At 46.9% G+C, this 22,831-nt stretch overlaps 1 protein-coding gene across 1 annotated transcript in view; it reads left to right on the top strand.

Annotated features, from left to right (window-relative positions):
- Positions 1–15,771, top strand: part of LOC132574921 (DNA topoisomerase I, mitochondrial-like) — a 36,828-nt gene extending 21,057 nt beyond the window's left edge. The window contains exons 8-13 of the mRNA XM_060243174.1: positions 2,017–2,085; positions 2,848–2,962; positions 7,242–7,369; positions 8,944–9,038; positions 12,981–13,130; positions 14,086–15,771. Of these exons, the coding sequence (XP_060099157.1) occupies positions 2,017–2,085; positions 2,848–2,962; positions 7,242–7,369; positions 8,944–9,038; positions 12,981–13,130; positions 14,086–14,188 (660 nt within the window). The 3' untranslated portion in view covers positions 14,189–15,771. The remainder of the gene's footprint in view (positions 1–2,016; positions 2,086–2,847; positions 2,963–7,241; positions 7,370–8,943; positions 9,039–12,980; positions 13,131–14,085) is intronic.
- The last annotated feature ends 7,060 nt before the right edge of the window (positions 15,772–22,831 follow it).

Raw genomic sequence — 22,831 nt, forward strand, 5'->3', positions numbered from 1 at the left:
ACCCTAGGTCGGCAGGAAGAGGCCATCAAACTGGAGTCCGGCTTCGGCCTAGGCTCTTCCTCCTCCCACCTCCCCTCTTGCCTGGAAGCAGCCATTCTGAGGAGGCCTCCAAGAGAGACAGGAAGTCTTTCAGACTGGCCTCCCAGAGGGCTGCAGGAGGGAAAAACGGTTCCTGGGCAGGAAAAGGGTTATATATTAGGAGTGGCCAACGGTAGCTCTCCAGATGTTTTTTTTTGCCTGCAACTCCCATCAGCCCCAGCCATTGGCCATGCTGGCTGGGGCTGATGGAAGTTGTAGGCAAAAAACATCTGGAGAGCTACCGTTGGCCACCCCTGTTACATATTATAGATTCTGGGAGGGAAAAGGATTTGAGTCTTGGGAGATGGGTGAGTGGGTTCTGGATGGTATGGTCAGGGCCAGTTGTATAGCAGGGAAAGAAGGAGCGTTTTCCCCTAGTTCGAATTAGTTCTTCTGTTCACAACTTTGTAATGCCTGTATATAGTTATAAATTTTAAATAAATGTTTTGTCTGTTTAGAAAGGTAGTCCCTCTGTACCATCAAGGTTACCCAACCGCCTTAGACCACGCTACTGCAAGAGGGGAGTCCAGGGAAGGCATACAGTTGGCAAGGGTGCCAGTTCTCCAGGGGCCTCCCAAAGAAGGACTGTGGTCTCGGTCATAACCAGGTGCTGGACGGGCAGAGGACCCTGAGGCCAGGCCTCAGAACTGGCAGGAAGGGGGAATTGGGAGTCCTGTTCCTCTCCGTCAGGAACCCCTAAATTGAACAGGTGGTGGCAGCGTGCCCTAGTGGGTGGGAAGAAGATTCGCTCCCTTCAGGAGTTGACAGCTCAAAAGGGTCTGAAGGCAGAATCGGGCCAGTTCCATCACATAGCCAATCCTCCAAGAGCTTCCTGGAGGCCCTGTACAAAGAGCCCTGTAAGCTCTTGGGGGACTGGCTACATCAGGGTTGTGTGGCCTAACCTGCAAAGGAGTTCCTGCCACGAAACAAGTCCTGGAACCTCTCGTAAGCCTACTATTCTGTGGGAGACGCTTGCAAAGAGACCCTCGCCTACTTCCCCTTTTTGCCCTGTTTCACATCAGATGACGTGGAAGAAGTTTATTTTTCATGTTTAGAGTTAGGCTGTGCATGACTGGCCCAAGGTCACCTAGCCGTCTTCCATGGTAGAGTGGGAATTTGAACCTGGGTCTCCCAGACCCTAGTCCAACACAAGCTCTACATCACACTGGCTCTGATCTTAGGAAATTAAGCTCTCCTTTTCCAATGGCAGACTTCTGCCCTCTCAGTTTTCTAAATGCTGCACTAGGTTGCCCTGACTTGGATAGCCCAGGCAAGCCAATCTCATCAGATCTCAGAAATTAAGTAGGGTCGACTGTAGATGAGTACTTGGATGAGAGGCTGTCCTTGAAATACCCAGTTGGGAGGCAGGGGCAGGCTCTATTCAGCCACCTCCCTGAATATCCTCCGTGTCCCCAGCAGGGGCCAGGCTCCAGAGGTCACCATGGCTTCCAGTTGCACACACGCAACTCCCCCCCTCCATCAAAATAAATAAATACATGCTGCACTCAGTCAATAAATTTCAGGGTGGGGTTTGTCCATCTGAAGAGATGTCATTATCACACTGACATCTCTGTCGGGTACATTTTTGTCCCACCCTTCCTTGGAGCTTAGAGCGGTTGTCCCCTTGCCCATTGCCTGTTCATGCCAACCCTGTGAGGTAGGCTAGACCGAGGGACCCAGACTGGCCCAGCGTTTACCCAGTGAGTTTTTCCTGAACGCTAGTCCGCTATTCTGACCGCCGCTGGCTCTCACGCTTTTGCCATAATACCACCTGGCCTTGATTTGGTTTGTGGGTCTTTGATCCTGGGCGGAGGGCCAGCAGCAAACCTGGTACAGAGTCTTGCCTGGTTGTTCCAGAGTAGCTTCAGAGATCTTGATCTTTGGGTTTGGTCGGAATCGGAGTCTTTCCTGTAGCAATTTTCTTCTCAATTATTGCAGGTGTTCAAGAACTTGCGTCTGTTCTTGGAGAACAAAGATCCCGGGGAAGACCTGTTTGACAGGCTGTCTGTAAGTGTGGGGTCTGTCTGGGGGGCTCTGGGGCAGGCGTGTTTTGCTGTCTGGCCTGACTTTTTGGTTCCCTGGGCCTTTAACGACTGGCTTCTTCTACCAATGAGAAACCTTTTTGAGCCTGTTAGCCAAATTTGGAATTTTGAGAGGGTTGGTGAGTACTACCCCCAAAAATGGCTTCCACAAGAGGTGGCAACATTGGTCCATCACGGTTCAGCGGTCTTGATTCAATATAGGACAGATTTCCTTTGACTGAGGTGGGTGAGAGGGAGGAAGTGCAATTTAATGCCCCGTGGTGCAGAGTGGTAAAGCTGCAGTACTGCAGTCCGAGCTGTCTGCTCACGACCTGAGTTCGATCCCGGCGGAAGCTACGTTCGAGTAGCCGGCTCAAGGTTGACTCAGCCTTCCATCCTTCTGAGTTTGGTAAAATGAGTACCCAGCTTGCTGGGGAGGAAGTGTAGAGGACTGGGGAAGGCAATGGCAAACCACCCCGTAAAATAAGGAATGTCACCCCTAGAGCCAGAAACGACTGGTGCTTGCACAGGGGATTACCTTTACCTTTTTACTGTGCTCTACCTTCTGGGAAGGCAAGGGCAAACCACTCTGTAAAAAGTCTGCCAAGAAAACGTCGTGATGTGATGTCACCCAAGAGTCGGAAATGACTGGTGCTTGCACAGGGGACTATCTTTACCACCTTTACCTTTATCTGTGGCCTTCTGAAACCCATTCATTGTGAAGCTGCTTCCCCATCTTGTCTTCCAGACGACATCGTTGAATAAGCATCTCCAAGACCTGATGGACGGCTTGACAGCGAAGGTCTTCAGAACGTACAATGCATCCATCACGCTGCAAGAACAGCTGGAAGCGCTAACCAATGGTAAAAGGCAATGCAGCATCACAGACGTGACTAATCCTGGCAAGACTCCCCAGGGCTCTCTGACTCTTGCTGGGGTTCGTGTTTTGAGAGCGGGAAGGGGTTGGGAGTGGGTTCAGGAGCTGCAACTTCTCTGTGGTCTTGACTTTCACCATCAGAGACTGGAAGCTAAGCCCAATCGGGATGGTGCTGTCCTGCTTGCCGTCCATTCCTCTGCGAAAAAGAAGAATTGCAGATTTATACCCCGCCCTTCTCTCTAAATCAGAGACTCGGAGCGGCTTGCAATCTCCTTTCCCTTCCCCTCCCTCCAACAGACACCCTGTGAGGTGGGTGGGGCTGAGATGGCTTTCACAGCAGCTGCCCTTTCAAGGACAACCTCTGCCAGAGCTATGGCTGACCCAAGGCCATTCCAGCAGCTGCTTGGGGAATCAAACCTGGTTCTCCCAGATAAGAGTCTGTGCACTTAACCACGACACCAAACTCACCTTCTTTCAACCAGCATGTGCTGCTTGGGGATTCAAGCCAACCAAATAAATCAAAACCAATCTGAAAAATATATTTACAAAATGTGATTCCTACAAGAAAAAAAGTTCCCTTCAGCAACCTCATCATTTTACATACCGCATGTGCATGTTTATGCACACACATATATATATCCAGATCATAAATTAATCCAAGACATGAATCCAAAAAGAGCTCCAACGGACAGCTAGCAGTGTAAAGTCCATTTCGGACCGCCAGGTCCTTCTTCCAGGGAGCGTCTTGCAGAACATAAGAACATAAGAGAAGCCATGTTGGATCAGGCCAACGGCCCATCAAGTCCAACACTCTGTGTCACACAGTGGCAAAAAATTTTATATACACACATACACTGTGGCTAACTTGTGGTATATGTGTAGAGAATTTCACAATGTTCAGATCTTTCACAAATTTATGCGCAAAATTGGAATGCTGCTGCCTCCATCTGGTCAGCAAGTTAATTGTATCCCAATTAACACAATTAACTTGCTGACCAGATGGAGGCAACAGCGTTCCAATTTTGTGCATAAATTTGTGAAAGATCTGAGCATTGTGAAATTCTCTACACATATACTGCAAGTTCTGAAAGGCTCCCTGGATGAAAGACCTGGCGGTCCGAAACGGCCTTTACACTGCTAGCTGTCCGTTGGAGCTCTTTTTGGATTCATGTCTTGGATATATTTATGATTTGGACTGATATATATGTGTGTGTGTGTGTGTGTGCATATGGAACTTTTTTTCTTGTATGAATCACATTTTGTAAATATATTTTTCACAGAGTGGTTTTGATTTATTTGGTTGCAACTTCATTCCTCTGTGTAGCCTATTGTATATCTTCACCTTGGAGGTTCAAGCCAGGCAGAGGAGGACAGAAGTGAAGCTCGTTGAGGGCAAGCGAGGAAGGAGCCTAGGACTTTGCAGTTTGGAAAAGAGACAGCTAATCTCATGTGATAGAGATTTATAAAATCACGCACAGGGTGGAGAGAGTTGACAAAGATAACTTTTTCTCCATCTAGAACTCGAGGGCATCCAATGAAGCCGATGGGCAGTTGGTTCAGGATGGACAAAAAGGAAATACTTCTTTACATAGAGTGCTTAAAATGTGGAATTCAGTGCCAGAGGAAAAAAACATTAGATAGATTTGTACAGGACAAGTCTTGTCAGTGGCTACTAGCAGTGGCGACTGATGGGAACCTCCGCATTTAGAGGCACTAAGCCTGTGAATCCCAGAGCTGAGAGGCAACAGCAGGGGAAGGCCTTGGCCTCTCTTGCTGGCCCTTCAGTGGTTGGCCACTGTGTGAGATAGGGGATTAGATGGACCACTGGTCTGATCCAGCAGGGCTCTTCCGATGTTCTTCTCAGGGGAAGGCCTCGGCCTCTCTGCCCTGTTGTTGGCCCTCCAGAGGAACTGGTTGGCCACTCTGTGAGGTGAGACGCTGGACTAGATGGACCCTCAGTGGCCTGATCCAAAAGGGCTCTTCTGATGTTGTTCTTAGGGGAAGGCCTCGGCCTCTGAGCCCTGTTGCTGGCCCTCCAGAGGAACTGGTTGGCCCCTGTGTGAGACAGGAGGCTGGACTAGATGAATCCTCACTGGTCTGATCCAGCAGGGCTCTTCCGATGTTCTTCTCAGGTGAAGGCCTCGGCCTCTCTGCCCTGTTGTTGGCCCTCCAGAGGAACTGGCTGGCCACTGTGTGAGACAGGATGCTGGACTAGATGGACCCTCACTGGCCTGATCCAGCAGGGCTCTTCTTAGGTTCTTCTCAGGGGAAGGCCTCGGCCTCTCTGCCCTGTTGCTGGCCCTCCAGAGGAGCTGGTTGGCCCCTGTGTGAGACAGGAGGCTGGACTAGATGGACCCTCACTGGCCTGATCCAGCAGGGCTCTTCTGATGTTCTTCTCAGGGGAAGGCCTCGGCCTCTCTGCCCTGTTGTTGGCCCTCTAGAGGAACTGGCTGGCCACTGTGTGAGATAGGAGGCTGGGCTAGATGGGCCCTCCCTGGTCTGACCCAGCAGGGCTCTTCTGATGTTCTTCTCAAGGGAAGGCCTCAGTCTCTCTGCCGTGCTGTTGGCCCTCCAGAGGAACTGGCTGGCCCCTGTGTGAGACAGGAGGATGGACTAGGTGGACCCTCCCTGGTCTGATCCAGCAGGGCTCTTCTGATATTCTTCTCAGGGGAAGGCCTCGGCCTCTCTGCCCTGTTGCTGGCCCTCCAGAGGAGCTGGTTGCCCCCTGTGTGAGACAGGATGCTGGACTAGATGGACCCTCACTGGCCTGATCCAGCAGGGCTCTTCTTAGGTTCTTAACTAGGAAAGTTAAAGCTGTGTGCAAGTTGAGCCTCACCAACTCTAGCAGTGGTGGCTCGGTTCAGAATTTGTCATTGCCTTGCAAACTTTTTTACATTCCTTCAGTGATCTCTCCTTCCTAACCCATATTTTTAATGTTTGGTTTGTATTTGTAAGTCTGTTTTTAATTGCTTTCATGATGTATGTTTCCGGGAGGTGGTTTTTAATGGTTTTAAAATGTGATTTGATCACATATGCTTTAAATCAGGGGTGTCGGACTCATTCATTAGGAGGGCTGGATCTGATATAAATGAGACCTTGATACGGCTGGGCCATGTCAGGCTGGGCCTTGTGTGTACCTCTTTAAGATTAGGTAGCAGAGATATAAACTTCATAAAGGACACAGACAAACGCAATTAATTTTTTTTTTTAAAAACATACTTAAAACATTAGTATTCGTTGCTCTTAAAATTACTTTCTTTGTATTTCTGCCATGGGATCCAGCGAACTGGGCAAAGTTTTATCTCTCTCCTTCCTTTCCCAAGGGAACAGGAGAGGGAGGAGCCTCAGCCAATAGAAGGAAAAGAGGCTTGGCTCAGTAGCTCTGCTGCACGCTTGAGCAAGCCTGGCAAAGCAAACTCTCCCTTTCCCCTTTCCCCCCAAGGGAGGAGCCTCAGCCAATGGAGAAAATGGAGGTTTTGCTCTGTAGCTTCTTTGTGATTGAGCAAGCCTGGCAAAAGAAGGCCGGGCCACATGTGTCATAAAATGTAATGCCAAGTAGCAGAGATATAAACTTTATACAAACACGATTAAAGATTTTTTAAAAATTAAAATAAACCATTCTTAAAACATTAGCACTCGGTCTTAAAGGTGCTTTCTTTGTATCTCTTCCATGGGGTCCAAGGAACTGGGAAAGGAAGCTCTGGCTCTTTCCTTCCTTCCCTGGGGAGGGGCAGGAGGGGGAGGAGCCTCAGCCAATAGAAGGAAGAGAGGCTTGGCTCAGTAGCTCTGCTGTGCAATTCAGAGAGCCTGACAAAGCGAGCTATTCGTCCCCAAGGACAGAGCCTCAGCCAATAGAGAAGGCTTTGCTCTGTAGCTCCTGTGTGATTGAGCAAGCCTGGCAAAGCAAGCTGTGATGAAGAAAGAAGCAAGGGAGAGGGAGAGGGAAGCAGATGACAGCCAGTTGCTCGGGGGCCTGATAGGAGCCCTCCAGGGGCCTGATATGGCCCCTGGGCCACATGTTTGACATCCCTGCTTTAAATTGTTAGCCACCTTTGTGGCCCTGCTGAGGGAGAAGGGTAGGATGCAGAGTATGTAAGCAGCCGTAAGAGGGCGTCTTGCCTACTGCCTGAGACTAGAGACAGCCGTGCACTGAGGCAGCTTCAGATGTGGGTCACGGCTCACCTCAAGCTCTCGGGACCTGGAGATTCTCACCAGCCCTGGCCTCTCCCTCTTCCCAGCAGCCGTTCTGTTTTTTGCCTCCGCAGAGGACGACAACGTGGCCGCGAAACTCCTCTCCTACAACCGAGCCAATCGCGCCGTCGCCCTCCTGTGCAACCACCAGCGGGCGACCCCGAAGACCTTCGAGAAGTCCATGCAGAACCTCCAGGCCAAGGTGAGCCTGCAGGGGGAGCCCTTGGCCAACATTGTGCTTGGGGAAGCGGCAGGACACCTCCTTGTTTACTGGCTTCCTGCCTGGATCTGAAAGTCGACGCTGCTTCCCTGTTGCAGTCGGGTGGTCTTACACGTGGTGGGTGAGGTGGTTACAGCAGAGATGGTGCTGTAGCATAGGGCCAGCCCGCTGCCTCAACCAAAGGCCTAGTATAAACAACAGGGGAATCACAGTGAGGATAAATACAGAAGCCAAAAAACATCTGTGACCAGACTACCCAACTTTTTAATACTTTTTAATATATTTATATGCTTTTTTTAAATATAAAACTGCTTCAAACTGAATATATTTAATACAAAAGTCCACATTGACAACCGTAAAATACAAGACATCCTTATAAACAGAGCCCATAATGAACTCTGTTTATGAACTAGCTATACAAATAACTAGTTAATGATACAATACAATAGACGCGTTTCGTGTTCCCACTTCTTCAGTATTATGACATCTTCCACTTGTGCTGTATATTACAAGGGAGTAAGCCAGTTCCTTTTATTAGAAGCATAACAGCCTTCAACTCCATTGCTGGCCAAAAAACCTCTTCATATAAGTACTGAGGCTTCATGAAGGAAATACCTTGAAAATATAAATAACAAAACTCTAATACAGGTTGTTTATGAACTAATATTGAAGAAGAAGAAGATATTGGATTTATATCCCGCCCTCCACTCCGAAGAGTCTCAGAGCGGCTCACAATCTCCTTTACCTTCCTCTCCCACAACAGACACCCTGTGAGGTAGATGAAGATATTGGATTTATATCCCACCCTCCACTCCGAAGAGTCTCAGAGCGGCTCACAATCTCCTTTCCCTTCCTCCCCCACAACAGACACCCTGTGAGGTAGATGAAGATATTGGATTTATATCCGCCCTCCACTCCGAAGAGTCTCAGAGCGGCTCACAATCTCCTTTACCTTCCTCCCCCACAACAGACACCCTGTGAGGTGGGTGGGGCTGGAGAGGGCTCTCCCAGCAGCTGCGCTTTCAAGGACAACCTCTGCCAGAGCTATGGCTGACTCAAGGCCATCTCAGCAGGTGCAAGTGGAGGAGTGGGGAATCAAACCCGGTTCTCCCAGATAAGAGTCCGCACACTTAACCACTACACCAAACTGGCTCTCCAATACATTTAACCACTACACCAAACTAGCTCTCCAATAATATAATACATTTCAAAGACCCAGGGATGAAACCAAAACTTTATCTCAAAAACAATTTAGCTGTTATAACTATCAGATGTGTATTGATGGAATGTACCTGTGTGACCTGGGTTCGAATCCTCCCCTTTGCCCTTGGGCCAGCCACTCACAGAGGATTTTTGTGAAGGGAAATTTGAGACAGGGGGAGCTATATATCTATATCTCTCTCTCTCTCTCTCTCTCTCTCTATATATATATATATATATACACGTCATTCCAAACTTCTCAGACAAAGTGTGGGATAGCTCTGGTCCCACCCAGCTTTGTCTAGAAAGAAGAGTGGTGGTCTGTGCTCACCTTGATTTTTCTACCTTTCCCTCAGATCGACGCCAAAAAGGATCAGCTGGCCGATGCCAAAGCAGAGCTGAAGAGGGCAAAGGCCGATCACAAAGCCAGAAAGGATGTGAAATCTAAAGCGTGAGTGGATCCCTGTTTCCTTGTGGAGCCGGTAGCTTGGAAACGAATCTGCTGTTTCCCAGAGGCAGCTGGTTGGCCGCTGTGGATGCTGGCGGGGGACACACCTTCTTCTAGATGGCTTCCTTTTCTGTGGGTGCTCACATGATCTCCTGAAGCACTGTGCGTAGCTATGATCAAAGCACCCATTTAATTGTGGGCATAACCAGAATCCTGTAAGGTGAATCTTTTCCCAATTCCCTTGGTTACATTTATGCTGTCATTTTTTCAGAGCGTATCATGTGAAGATGGTACACGTTGTTAAGCCGTCTGTTGTAGTATTAAGGATTTTAAGCTGAGATGTTTTGGAAGGCAGGCGGGGGGGGGGGTTCTGGAGAAAGAGGTGCCGGAACCAATGTTCCCTCTAAGCTGTGGAGATATACGAGCAGAAATTCCACATTGTGAGCGACAGCTTTAAAGCTGTGAGCTACTGGCATTCAAGTTGTGAGCTGCTGCATGGATTAATGTGCCCTGGGGTCGTCCTTCCTAAGCTAAGACGAAAATGTGTAAGCCGAAGGCTAAAAAACTGTGAGCTCGCTCACGCTAACTCAGCTCAGAGGGAACGCTGGCTGGAACTCTCAAGAAGGAAACGAAGGAGAAACACACAGGTGCCCCTCAAGAACTTTTAAATATTTTTTGAGAATTTTGTTTCCACTGAGAGGTTCCGGAACTCTGTTCCACAGTGTCTCCCCAGGGAAAAAAAGCCCTGGAGATAGATATGTCTTCTTTTATTCACAGAAATAGTAAAGTATTAGTTGTATTTGTGTTGGCTACCTGAAACCATGTTAGTTAGGGATGCCAAGAAAAAAAAATTAAATATTTTATATTTAAAATATCCATCAGTGGCTATTAGCCACAGCGTATCGTTGGAACTCTCTTTCTGGGACTGTGATGCTCTATATTCTTGGTGCTTGGAGGGGCACAGTGGGAGGGTTTCTAGTGTCCTGGCCCCACTGGTGGACCTCCTGATGGCACCTGGCTTTTTTTGGCCACTGTGTGACACAGAGTGTTGGACTGGATGGGCCTGATCCAACATAGCATCTCTTATGTGTGGCACAGAGTGTTGGACCAGATGGGCCATTGGCTTGATCCAACATGGCTTCTCTTATGTTCTTATGTGACACAGAGTGTTGGGCTGGAGGGGCCATTGGCCTGATCCAACAGGGCTTCTCTTATGTTCTTACGTGTGACACAGAGTGTTGGACTGGAGGGGCCATTGGCCTGATCCAACAGGGCTTCTCTTATGTTCTTATGTGTGACACAGAGTGTTGGGCTGGAGGGGCCATTGGCCTGATCCAACATGGCTTCTCTTAGGTTCTTATGTGTGACACAGAGTGTTGGACTAGAGGGGCCACTGGCCTGATCCAACAGGGCTTCTCTTATGTTCTTATGTGTGACACAGAGTGTTGGACTGGAGGGGCCATTGGCCTGATCCAACAGGGCTTCTCTGATGTTCTTATGTGACACAGAGTGTTGGACTGGAGGGGCCATTGGCCTGATCCAACATGGCTTCTCTTATGTTCTTATGTGACACAGAGTGTTGGACTGGAGGGGCCATTGGCCTGATCCAACAGGGCTTCTCTTATGTTCTTACGTGTGACACAGAGTGTTGGACTGGAGGGGCCATTGGCCTGATCCAACAGGGCTTCTCTTATGTTCTTATGTGTGACACAGAGTGTTGGGCTGGAGGGGCCATTGGCCTGATCCAACATGGCTTCTCTTAGGTTCTTATGTGTGACACAGAGTGTTGGACTGGAGGGGCCACTGGCCTGATCCAACAGGGCTTCTCTTATGTTCTTATGTGACACAGAGTGTTGGACTGGATGGACCAGTGGCCTGATCCAACAGGGCTTCTCTTATGTTCTTATGTGACACAGAGTGTTGGACTGGATGGGCCACTGGCCTGATCCAACATTGCTTCTCTTATGTTCACCTATTCTCCCTGACACATTTGTGGAGAAATGGTCAAGGGTTATTCAATACTGGGATGATGAAGTCCACGATAAATTCAAACCTTGTATGAATCGGGGCGAGATACAATTTTTTCATTTAATTTGATTTAATTTGCAATGTATACCCCGCCCCCCCCCCTCCCCAAGGCCAAAACCCAGGTGCCATCAGGAGGTCCACCAGTAGAGGTAGAACTCTGGAAGCCTGCTTTCTGTTGGCCCCCCCACCAGCACCAAGAATACAGAGCTTCACTGCCCCAAAGCGTTCCATCTACCTTGTGACTTACAGCCACTGATAAACCTCTGCTCCATATGTTAATCCCGTCTCCTCTTGAAGCCGTTTATGCTTGCAGACACCACCACTTCCTGTGCCAGTGAATTCCACGTGTTAATTACTCTTTGGGTGAAGAAGGACTTCCTTTTGATCCCGCTGCAAGATAGCTTCTCGTTAACGTCATCGAGTGCCCGCGCGTTCTTGTATTGTGAGAACGGGATAAAAATATTTTACGTTTAAAATATCCCTCCGGCGGGGAGGGCGGGATATAAATCAAATCAATAAAGGAATGAAGTACTTCCTTCTCGGAACTTCTCGCGCGTAGAAACATAGAATTGGAAGGGACCTCCAGAGTCATCAAGTCCAAGCCCCTGCACAATGAAGGACTCACAAATACCTCCCCCTAAATTCACAGGGTCCCGTGCATAATTTTGTAAACCTTTCTCCTGACACCCCTCAATCGTTATTTATCCAAGCAAAAGAGCACTAACCTCTTTGCCATCTCTTCACAGGGTAAGTGTTCCCCTAAAATAAATCAAGCAGTTTCTTCCAAGGCATTCCATAATGGAACATGAAAACTAGAAGCGTAGATTTTTGGCGAGAGCCAGCAGGGCTCTGTGCCTTTTGCCTGGTGTAGTGGTTAAGTGTGTGGACTCTTATCTCGGAGAACTGGGTTTGACTCCCCACTCCTCCACTTGCACCTGCTAGCATGGCCTTGGGTCAGCCATAGCTCTGGCAGAGGTTGTCCTTGAAACAGCAGCTGCTGTGAGAGCCCTCTCAGCCTCACCCACCTCACAGGGTGTCTCTTGTGGGGGAGGGAGATAAAGGAGATTATAAACCACTCTTGAGTCCTCTGATTCAGAGAGAAGGGCAGGGTATTATTCTGCAATCCTTCTACTTTCTCTTCTTCCTCCTCCTCCTCCTCTTCTTCTTCCTCTCCTTCCTCCTCTTCTTCTTCCCTTCTTCCTTTCCTTCCTCCTCCTCTTCTTCCTCTTCTTCTTCCTCCTCTTCTTCTCCTTCCTCTTTCTTTTCTTCTTCTTCCCCCTCTTCCTCCTCCTTTTCTTCTTCCTCTCCTTCCTCTTCTTCTTCCCTTCCTCTCCTTCCTCCTCCTCTTCTTCTTCCTCCTCCTCTTCTCCTTCCTCTTCTTTCTTTTCTTCTTCTTCCCCCTCTTCCTCCTCCTCCTGTTCTTCCTCTCCTTCCTCTTCTTCTTCCTCCTCTTCTTCTTTCCTTCCCCTCCTTCCTCCTCCTCTTCTTCCTCTTCTTCTTCCTCTTCCTCCTCCTCTTCCTCTTCTTCTTCCTCTTCTCCTTCCTCCTCCTCCCCTTCTTTTTTCCTCCTCCTCTTCTTCTTCCTCTCCTTCCTCCTCCTCTTCTTCCTCTCCTTCCTCCTCCTCTTCTTCTTCCTCGTCTTCCTCCTCCTCTTCTTCTTCCTCTCCTTCCTCCTCTTCTTCTTCCTCCTCTTCCCCCTCCTCTTCTTCCTCCTCCTCTTCTTCTTCATCCTCTTCTTCCTCCTCCTCTTCTTCTTCTTCCTCATCTTCATCCTCTTCCTCCTCCTCTTCTTCTTTCTCCTCTTCCTCCTCCTCTTCTTCTTCCTCTTCTTCCTCTCCTTCATCCTCCTCTTCTTCTTCTTCCTCCTCTTCTTCTTCTTCCAAAGCGTGACTTCTTCTCCCTCCTCTTTCCAACAAGTGCCGTGGAAAAAAAGAAGAAGCTGGTTGAGAAGGTTGAAGAGCAGCTGGCCAGGCTGAGGATGCAGGCGACCGACAAGGAGGAGAACAAGCAGATAGCCCTGGGCACCTCCAAGCTGAATTACTTGGATCCTCGCATCAGCGTGGCCTGGTGGGTGAGGGGCAGCCAGAAGTCCTTGGGGAGGCAGCCCCGCGTGTGGGGCTGTGAGGTGTCTCAGCGTAGATACTCAAGCGCCCCTCCTCCTGTGCGCTTTTTTCGTCTATCAGTTTGGTGTAGTGGTTAAGCACGCGGACTCTTATTTGGGACAACCGGGTTTGATTTCCCACTCCTCCACATGCAGCTGCTGGTGTGACCTTGAGTCAGCCACAAGTTCTCTCAAAGCTGTTCTCTCAAGAGCAGTTTCTGTCAGAGCTCTCTCAGCCCCACTCACCTCATAGGGTACACCTGAGAGCCAGTTTGGTATAGTGATAAGTGCGCGGACTCTTATCTGGGACAACCGGGTTTGATTCCCCACTCCTCCACTTGCACCTGCTGGAATGGCCTTGGTCAGCCAGAGCTCTCTTATCTGGGGTTTGATTTCCCACTCCTCCACCTGCAGCTGCTGGAATGGCCTTGGGTCAGCCAGAGCTCTCTTATCTGGGAGAACCGGGTTTGATTTCCCACTCCTCCACTTGCACCTGCTGGAATGACCTTAGGTCAGTTAGAGCTCTCTTATCTGGGACAACCGGGATTGATTCCTCACTCCTCCACTTGCAGCTGCTGGAATGGCCTTGGGTCAGTTAGAGCTCTCTTATCTGGGAGAACAGGGTTTGATTTCCCACTCCTCCACTTGCACCTGCTGGAATGGCCTTGGGTCAGCCAGAGCTCTCTTATCTGGGAGAACCGGGTTTGATTCCCCACTCCTCCACTTGCACCTGCTAGCATGGCCTTGGGTCAGCCATGGCTTTCGCAGGAGGTGTCCTTGAAAGGGCAGCTTTTGTCAGAGCTCTTTCAGCCCCACCCACCTTACAGGGTGTCTGTTGTGGGGGGAGGGAGATTGTAAGCTGCTCTGAGATTCAGAGTATAGGGTGAGGTATAAATCCAATGTCGTCTTCTTCACCTACAGGTGTAAAAGATTTGGCGTGCCCATTGAGAAGATTTACAACAAGACCCAGCGGGAGAAGTTCGCTTGGGCCATTGCGATGGCGAACGAAGATTTTGAATTCTAAGGCGCGACCTTTGGGTTGGCGACGACAACACTTCCCTCCTGCGTGCTTGGGTGGCGAGTCAGCATTTTTATGCCTCTTGAGTGCGAAATACATCTCTAACGGAAGAATGTGTATCATGTTTTGTGTAGCTGAGAAGAAGTGCAGTTCAAGGCATGTTGGGCACCAGGATGGAGGAATGTTCTTCCCTCAGTTTATTATTTTGGGGAAATTAAGTGACTGTTTGGTCAGCTCTACACTACAGTGGCTTAATTGTCATGGTGTTTATCTTTAAGGAGCTTAGAAAATAAAGTTCTGAACGGGGGGGCCAGGTGCCAAAAGAACTACAAATCCCAGAGTTCCATAGGTAGAGGCCGTGACAGTTCCAAAACTAATTCTGGTTTGGCCCGTAGATGTAGCTGTTTGTGTTCCTCACACCTTTTCTGGCCTCTTGTCTTTACCGTCCCTGTTCTGAGACAGCATAAGCTGTACATGAGCCCCCGTTCTGCCATTTTGTTGAATGTTTCCCGAAAATTGTGGCATTCAGAGGGTGGGACGAGGCTGAGGTGAATTTGTGGCCTTCGCCAGCCCCTTAAAGAACGCATCATTCCCCGTTCATTTATTTTGTAAACTGAGGAAAGCTAAGAAGTTCAGTAGCTTTCTCTCTAGGAGACGATTTCCAGAGGGGATGGTATGGTTCCGACCAATCGTAAGATTAGGTTTTCTTGATCTGGTCCCTATTCTCTGCATCAGAGATCCCATTTTACCCCAGCCCTAACTTCACAGAAATTTCTAGAAATTTGGAGCAGGGACAAAGAGCTTGGTGTAATCAAACAAGATTAGCCTGTCAGAGGTACACGTTGGAGCAAACAATTTGAATTAGAGGACCGAGAATCGTACTGGGCATTGTACAGAAGAGTGACCCCCCAACCCCCTCTGCTCTTTGTTACTTCTCATATTTTGGGGAAAAGGCAACCAAGTGCAGAAAAGATGACACTGCTGTGAAAAGAGAGAAGGGAGTCCATGCTAAGTGCCCCAAACCTGAACTTCTTTAGTGACAGTTAGCGGTTATCACCTGAATTCACATCTAAATAAATGGCCTCCTATTGTTTCTTCTCTTAATCAGGTCTAGCACCTTCTTGGGCTGTCCCAAGGGGGTTGTGGCTCGTTGAAGCAAATTAGGCATAAGATGGAGTTATGCCTGCAGTTTTGTAGCAAAAATAATTGGTTTGTGGTGCAGACACCCTCGCTTGTTGGACGATATTTGTAGTTGAGTGTGGGAAGTATGTGGTTCTGGACACAACGTTGGACAGTCTGAGAAGTCTGGTTTTGCTAGTAATTCCAGAAAAAGGGGTAAATGCAGATTGAGTTTTTTCATACCACATTGAAACCGGTGGCTTTCGTATGTCAACAAAGTTTACGTTGCAGTTCCTTAGCGTTTAGACCGCTCACCACCGGTTTGTTGGAAGTGCTCTTGGTGTTTGGTCGTTTTCTGTGTCCGCATCCAGGTTCAAGGGGCTCAGTAAAATTCCTGGGATGGATTTTTGCTTTTGAGGCTGAAAGGCTTGGGGGAAAAAACACTTCATTAAAATATTAATATTTTTCTCGATGCTGGTCATTGCGTTTTGATTGTTAGAACATAAGAGAAGCCATGTTGGATCAGGCCAGTGGCCCATCCAGTCCAACATTCTGTGTCACAGAAGAACATAAGAGAAGCCATGTTGGATCAGGCCAGTGGCCCATCCAGTCCAACACTCTGAGTCACATAAGAAGATAAGAGAAGCCCTGTTGGATCTGGCCAATGGCCCCTCCAGTCCAACACTCTGTGTCACATAAGAGAAGCCCTGTTGGATCAGGCCAATGGCCCCTTCAGTCCAACACTCTGTGTCACATAAGAACATAAGAGAAGCCCTGTTGGATCAGGCCAGTGGCCCATCCAGTCCAACATTCTGTGTCACAGAAGAACATAAGAGAAGCCATGTTTGATCAGGCCAGTGGCCCATCCAGTCCAACACTCTGAGTCACATAAGAAGATAAGAGAAGCCATGTTGGATCAGCCAATGGCCCCTCCAGTCCAACACTGTGTGTCACATAAGAGAAGCCATGTTGGATCAGGCCAATGGCCCATCCAGTCCAACACTCTGTGTCACAGAAGAACATAAGAGAAGCCACGTAGGATCAGGCCGGTGGCCCATCCAGTCCAACACTCTGTGTCACATAAGAACATAAGAGAAGCCCTGTTGGATCAGGCCAATGGCCCCTTCAGTCCAACACTCTGTGTCACATAAGAGAAGCCCTGTTGGATCAGGCCAATGGCCCATCCAGTCCAACATTCTGTGTCACAGAAGAGCATAAGAGAAGCCATGTTGAATCTTTCTTCTTCTTTTATGAGTTAAATTATCATAAAATAGCTTAGTCTACCATAGTACTACGTATAAGTAGAGCTGCTTTGAGGAACTTTGCCACAGTTTCAGTAATATCAGCAGTGTTATTTAGCAGAAAAGGCAATTTGTGAGTATCAGGCAAATCTGGAATATGACCAAGAATTGGGGATAAAATGCTATGCCGTGCACTGATGTAGTAACAGCATTCTAATAGCAAGGGAATGCGAGTGGAAGGCACTGTTGTGGTGGACGCACAGCATTCTGTGGATTCAGAAATGTAAGCGAGGGACAAAGGAGGGATTCCTGTTGCATTAGTTCGACTTTGCAAACAAGTTGAGCTAATTCAGAACTCTAAATTGCAGGGTGAAATTCAGGCGAGGCAAATTTTAGGAAAGATCCGTGCTCCTGTTCCCTACGCATTCCATTGTGCCACTTCATCTTGCTATATTCACAACTCTTGTCAACGGACTCTGAAATTGTACACTTCCTGTAGGAATCGCAGGCCAAGGGCCATGAAGGGATGAATTGAAGTCTCTCCTACACCGTCTCAGCGACAGGCAGTTGTCAGTGTATGGCTATGAGCTATTTAATTAAGATGTCTGTCTGTCCGTCTAGTTTATATCCTGTCCTCCCCGCCAAGGCAGACTCAGGGCGGCTTACATATTCATAAAAACATCACATAGAGAAACCAGTAATCGATATTTTTTTTTCATTCCTTTTTTTATTATTCCATTTAGTCTGTTACAACAAATATTTGTAGCTATATACATTTCGATCTCTCCCTTCCTCCCTCCCTCCCTTTACTTTTAGACCGTTTTCGCACATAGCTTACCTCGCAGTCACAATCCTGTTCCCTCCGCAGCGTCTGTCAGATTTCCCACCATCTGCGCCGGAGTTACAGGAAGTGCCGCGGCTTTTGCATAGCAAACATAAACTGGGTTTTAGCGGTTTACGTTTGCTACGCAGAAGCCGCGGCACTTCCTGTAACTCCGGCGCAGATGGTGGGAAATCCGACCGGACGCTGCGGAGGGAACAGGATTGTGACTGCGAGGTAAGCTGTGTGCAAAAACGGTATTAGTCTTTTCACCCCAGCCACAAAGTCTTAATCTTCCACTGAACGTCTTTTCTTCCTTTTTTCAATTACCAATCTAGGTAGGTCTTCCATCTGCTCTTAATTTCATTAGATTTCCCTTCCCATGTTGTCTGTGTTGATTGACGCCACGATGTCTGACTGTATAAATTCAAACAAATAGTTGTGCCGGATTTCTACTGTCCATTTACTTTTGTCTTTCCAACCCAAAGCTATAACCGCCTTTCCCACCAGTATCATAGCCTTGACTAAATTTTGAATACTCCTGCCCATTATCGGGCCTCCTATTGTACTTAACAACATTAGATTAAAATTTATAGTTAGTGTTATATTGCATACTTTTCTAATAATTTCGATAATTTCCTTTCAAAAGGTCTTTACTTCCCAACATTCCCACCACATGTGTGCATACCAACCTTTAGAGAGTTTACAGTGCCAGCATAACGGCTTAACCCTCGGATCATGTTAGCTAGCTGTGCTGGTGTCTTGTACCATTTTGTAAGGAATTTATATTCAAGTTCTTTAAATTTGGTTACTTTGATTTCTTCTATTCCTTTCACAATTTTATCCGCCATCCTCTCTGATATCTGACCTTCATGGCTCCATCTCCTTTGTAAGTATTCTGTTATTTTATCCTTATTTATTATCATCTTTCTATATATTTTCCCTACCACACCCTTTTTCTGCTTTGCCATTTCTTTGTATATTGCTTCCATTGGTGCATCTATCCAGAGTTCTTCATTTTCGCTAATTGTTTTTACTGCCTTATATAGCCCAGCTATTTTTAGCCAATAACCAGTAGTCGATATATATTGTAAATATAAGATGATGATGATGATCTTGGATTTATATCCCGCCCTGTACTCTGACTCTCAGAGTGATCACAATCTCCTTTACCTCCCCCCTCCCCAGAAGAGACACCCTGTGAGGTAGGTGGGTTTGAGAGAGCTCTGACAACAGCTGCCCTTTCAAGGACAACTCCTGCGAAAGCTATGGCTGACCTAAGACCATTCCAGCAGTTGCAAGTGGAGGAGTGGGGAATCATAAGAACATAAGAGAAGCCATGTTGGATCAGGCCAATGGCCCATCCAGTCCAACACTCTGTGTCACATAGTGGCAAAAATTTTTATATATACACACACACTGTGGCTAATAGCCACTGATGGACCTGTGCTCCATATTTTTATCTAAACCCCTCTTGAAGGTGGCTATACTTGTAGCCGCCACCACCTCCTGTGGCAGTGAATTCCACATGTTAATCACCCTTTGGGTGAAGAAGTACTTCCTTTTATCCGTTTTAACCTGTCTGCTCAGCAATTTCATCAAATGCCCACAAGTTCTTGTATTGTGAGAAAGGGAGAAAAGTACTTCTTTCTCTACTTTCTCCATCCCATGCATTATCTTGTAAACCTCTATCACGTCACCCCGCAGTCGACGTTTCTCCAAGCTAAAGAGTCCCAAGCGTTTCAACCTTTCTTCATAGGGAAAGTGCTCCAGCCCTTTAATCATTCTAGTTGCCCTTCTTTGGACTTTCTCCAATGCTATAATATCCTTTTTGAGGTGAGGCGACCAGAACTGCACACAGTACTCCAAATGAGACCGCACCATCGATTTATACAGGGGCATTAAATCAAAAACCCAGTTCTCCCAATTAAGAATCTGCGCACTTAACCACTACACCAAAATCGGGTCATTTTGTAGAAAAATAGGTGTTGGAGCTCATCCAGGGATTGTTATACAGTTGCACATACTATTCAATGGACAAGGAGGTGGAACTCTCAGAAGAAGGTGGAACTCTCAGAAAGGTTCAGGAGCTGTGCTCCTGTGAGCTCCCACTGAATCCGAGGCCTGACCAAAATACAATGTGTAAAAACATAATTTTTTTTAATTTTTTTATTCTTTTAACAACAACATTAACATATAAAGCAAAATCATAATTAATACACTACTAGGAAACAAATGTACAATGAAAAACAATTATATAATGATGACATTAAAATCTATATTATTAAGAATAAATCATAATACAATACTAGGAAACAAATCTACAATGAAAAACAATTATATAATTATGACATATTGAAATCTATATTATTAAAAATAAATCATTGTCTGATACAATGGGTTGTTTGGGATTATATTTTTTTGAACTAAGTATTCAAGTACGAGAAACCAAACTTTTAAACTACTTTTGCTTCATAATTTTTTGGAGACAGATTTGAACTGAAATATGCACGTTTTGCACAATAAAGTAATCCCATCATTTTTGTAACCATATGTTTATGGAAGGTGGGTTGCTATCGAGCCATTTAAACTCTCTTAACACCCACCTTTATCTTAACACCCACCCTAGGGTTGCCAATCTCCAGGTGGGGGCAGGGGATCCCCTGGTTTGGAGGCCCTCTCCCGCTTCAGGGTCGTCAGAAAGCGGGGGGAGGGGAGGGAAATGTCTGCTGGGAACTCTATTATTCCCTATGGAGATTTATTCCCATAGAAAATCATGGAGAATTGATCTGTGGGTATCTGGGGCTCTGGGGGGAGGCTGTTTTTTGGGGTAGAGGCACCAAATTTTCCGTATAGAATCTAGTGCCTCTCCCCAAAATAACCCCCAAGTTTCAAAAAGATTGGACCAGGGGGCCCAATTCTATGAGCTCCAAAAGAAGGTGCCCCTATCCTTCATTATTTCCTATGGAAGGAAGGCATTGAAAAGGTGTGCCGTCCCTTTAAATGTGATGGCCAGAACTCCCTTTGGAGTTCAATGGTGCTTGTCACAGCCTTGATCTTGGCTCCACCCCTAATGTCTCCTGGCTCCACCCCCAAAGTCTCTCGGCTCCACCCCCAAAGTCCACAAATATTTCTTAAATTGGACTTGGCAACCCTAGAGCTGAAGCCTGTGAAATTCTGGGCACTGCAGCTATTGTGTGAGATGGCAGATTGGGGAAGGGTTTCAAAGGGGGATTTAGCAACCTGAATAGCCCAAATCATCTTGCTCTAGACGGCCCTGTTTAGTACTTTGGAGAACACCGAAGAAGTCCGGGGTCGCTACTCAGAGGGGACAATCGGGAAACCACCCCTGAAGATCTCTTGCCTTGAAAACCCCATGGCGCTGGGTTCCTCACGAGCTGTTTGCAGCTTGATCTGTGCACCCAGTTGGGCGCCCTCCCTCCCCTAATTTGCCTAGTGGGCGAGCCAGCTCTGGTGCACAGAAATCTCAAATGATAAAATGGGCAATTCATGTAAATAAAGAAATAAAGATGGAATCTTGGGAATATTTGTGGAAGAATTCTATGAAACTCGCAACATGTCAAAGTATTAAAGAAAACTGTTTTAAGATGATTTATAGATGGTATATGACTCCAAAAAAACTAGCAAAGATGAACAACAAGATGCCAGACAGGTGTTGGAAATGTAAAAAGCACGAAGGTTCTTTCTACCATACGTGGTGGACTTGTGAAAGGGCTAAAATGTTTTGGCAGATGATTCAGCAAGAGATTTCTAAGATTTTGGGATATGAATTCGATAAAGTGGCAGAGACTTTTCTGCTGGGATTACAAATGGAAAAATTTCCAAAAGAAGACAGAACTTTAATATGGTACTTGCTCTCAGCTGCTAGGACATTGTATGCACAGCTGTGGAAGCAAGAAAAAATACCAGAGAAATGGGACTGGATTATAAAAGTTATGTCATGGACAGAAATGGACAAACTAACAAGAAAATTAAGAGACTATGATTTGGAACTTTTTAAATTGGAGTGGAAGAAGTTCAGAAAATACGTAGAAAAAGAGTGGAAAAATAAAATCAATCAAATCAAATTTTATTCTTATATCCCGCCCTCCCCCGCCAAAAGGCGGGCTCAGGGCGGCTCACAGACATGGCGCGCCATGATTTAGTTAAAACAGATAAACAATACTTTAAATATGGTACAGTTACATAAATTAATTAAAATAAATAAAAATAGGTGCTATAAATTCTATCAATCCCAGTTACATCGTATCATACATCAGTTTCAATTATACATAAGATGGCTAAAGTTGCCATCTTTAGGCATAAGATGGCTAAAGTTGCCAAAAAGGACATTGGACAATCTTTGATAATGATTAAGTTTTTTTAAAAATAAGAATATAACTTTTGGTTTTGTTTTTTTTTTAACAGTTAAGGGTACCTTTAATATTTGTTTCCTTTAAGCAAATAACACTGGCGGGGGTCAAGTAACGGGGGGAGGGGTGGGGGAAAAGTAAGATATGGGGTAGAAAGTTTTTTCTTTTTCTTTAAGTTTTTATAAGTTGTAGATACAGTTTTGCTACCATACGTTACCAATAAAATTGTTTATTGCTATTATTGGAAGTGATGAAATACATTACAAGAAAGTAGTAGGTCTTTGGTAACCAGAGCTGGCCCTAACACAAGGCAAACTAGGTGATTACCTAGGGCGCCAGCCTTCTGGGGGCACCGAACTGGCCACGCCTCTCATGTGGCTCAGTGACTTTATCAGTGCAGGGAGGAGGAAGTCAGATGTTAGCCGTGCCTAGGTTGCCAGACAGTCTAGGGCCAGCCCCGTTGGTAACTCTTTGCCAGTGTGGTGTAGTGGCTAAGAGCGGTGGATTCTAATCTGGCAAACCTGGTTGGATTCCTTGCTCCTCCACACAAAGCCTGCCGGGTGACCTTGGGCCAGTCACAGCTCTCTCAGAGTCAGAACTCTCTCAGCTCCACCTACCTCACAATGTGCCTGTTGCGGGGAAAGGAAAAGAGAGGCAGTTGTGTAAGAGCTTTGAGACTCATTACGGTAGAGGGGTTGAGCTATTCAAAGTCTTAAAAGATGATGCTGTTAAAGTGATGCACACATTATGTCAGCATCAAATTTGGGAAATGCAACAGTGGCCACAGGATTGGAAAAGGTCAGTTTATATTCCGATCCCAAAGAAGGGTAATAAGAACTTAAGAGAAGCCATGTTGCATCAGGCCAATGGCCCATCCATTGGAGAGCCAGTTTGGTGTAGTGGTTAAGTGTGCAGACTCTTATCTGGGAGAACCGGGTTTGATTCCCCACTCCTCCACTTGCACCTGCTGGAATGGCCTTGGGTCAGCCAGAGCTCTGGCAGAGGTTGTCCTTGAAAGGGCAGCTGCTGTGAGAGCCCTCTCAGCCCCACCCACCTCACAGGGTGTCTGTTGTGGGGGAGGAAGGGAAAGGAGATT

The sequence above is a fragment of the Heteronotia binoei genome, chromosome 7, assembly GCF_032191835.1.
Source record: "Heteronotia binoei isolate CCM8104 ecotype False Entrance Well chromosome 7, APGP_CSIRO_Hbin_v1, whole genome shotgun sequence".
In the NCBI taxonomy this organism is placed as follows: Eukaryota; Metazoa; Chordata; class Lepidosauria; order Squamata; family Gekkonidae; genus Heteronotia; species Heteronotia binoei.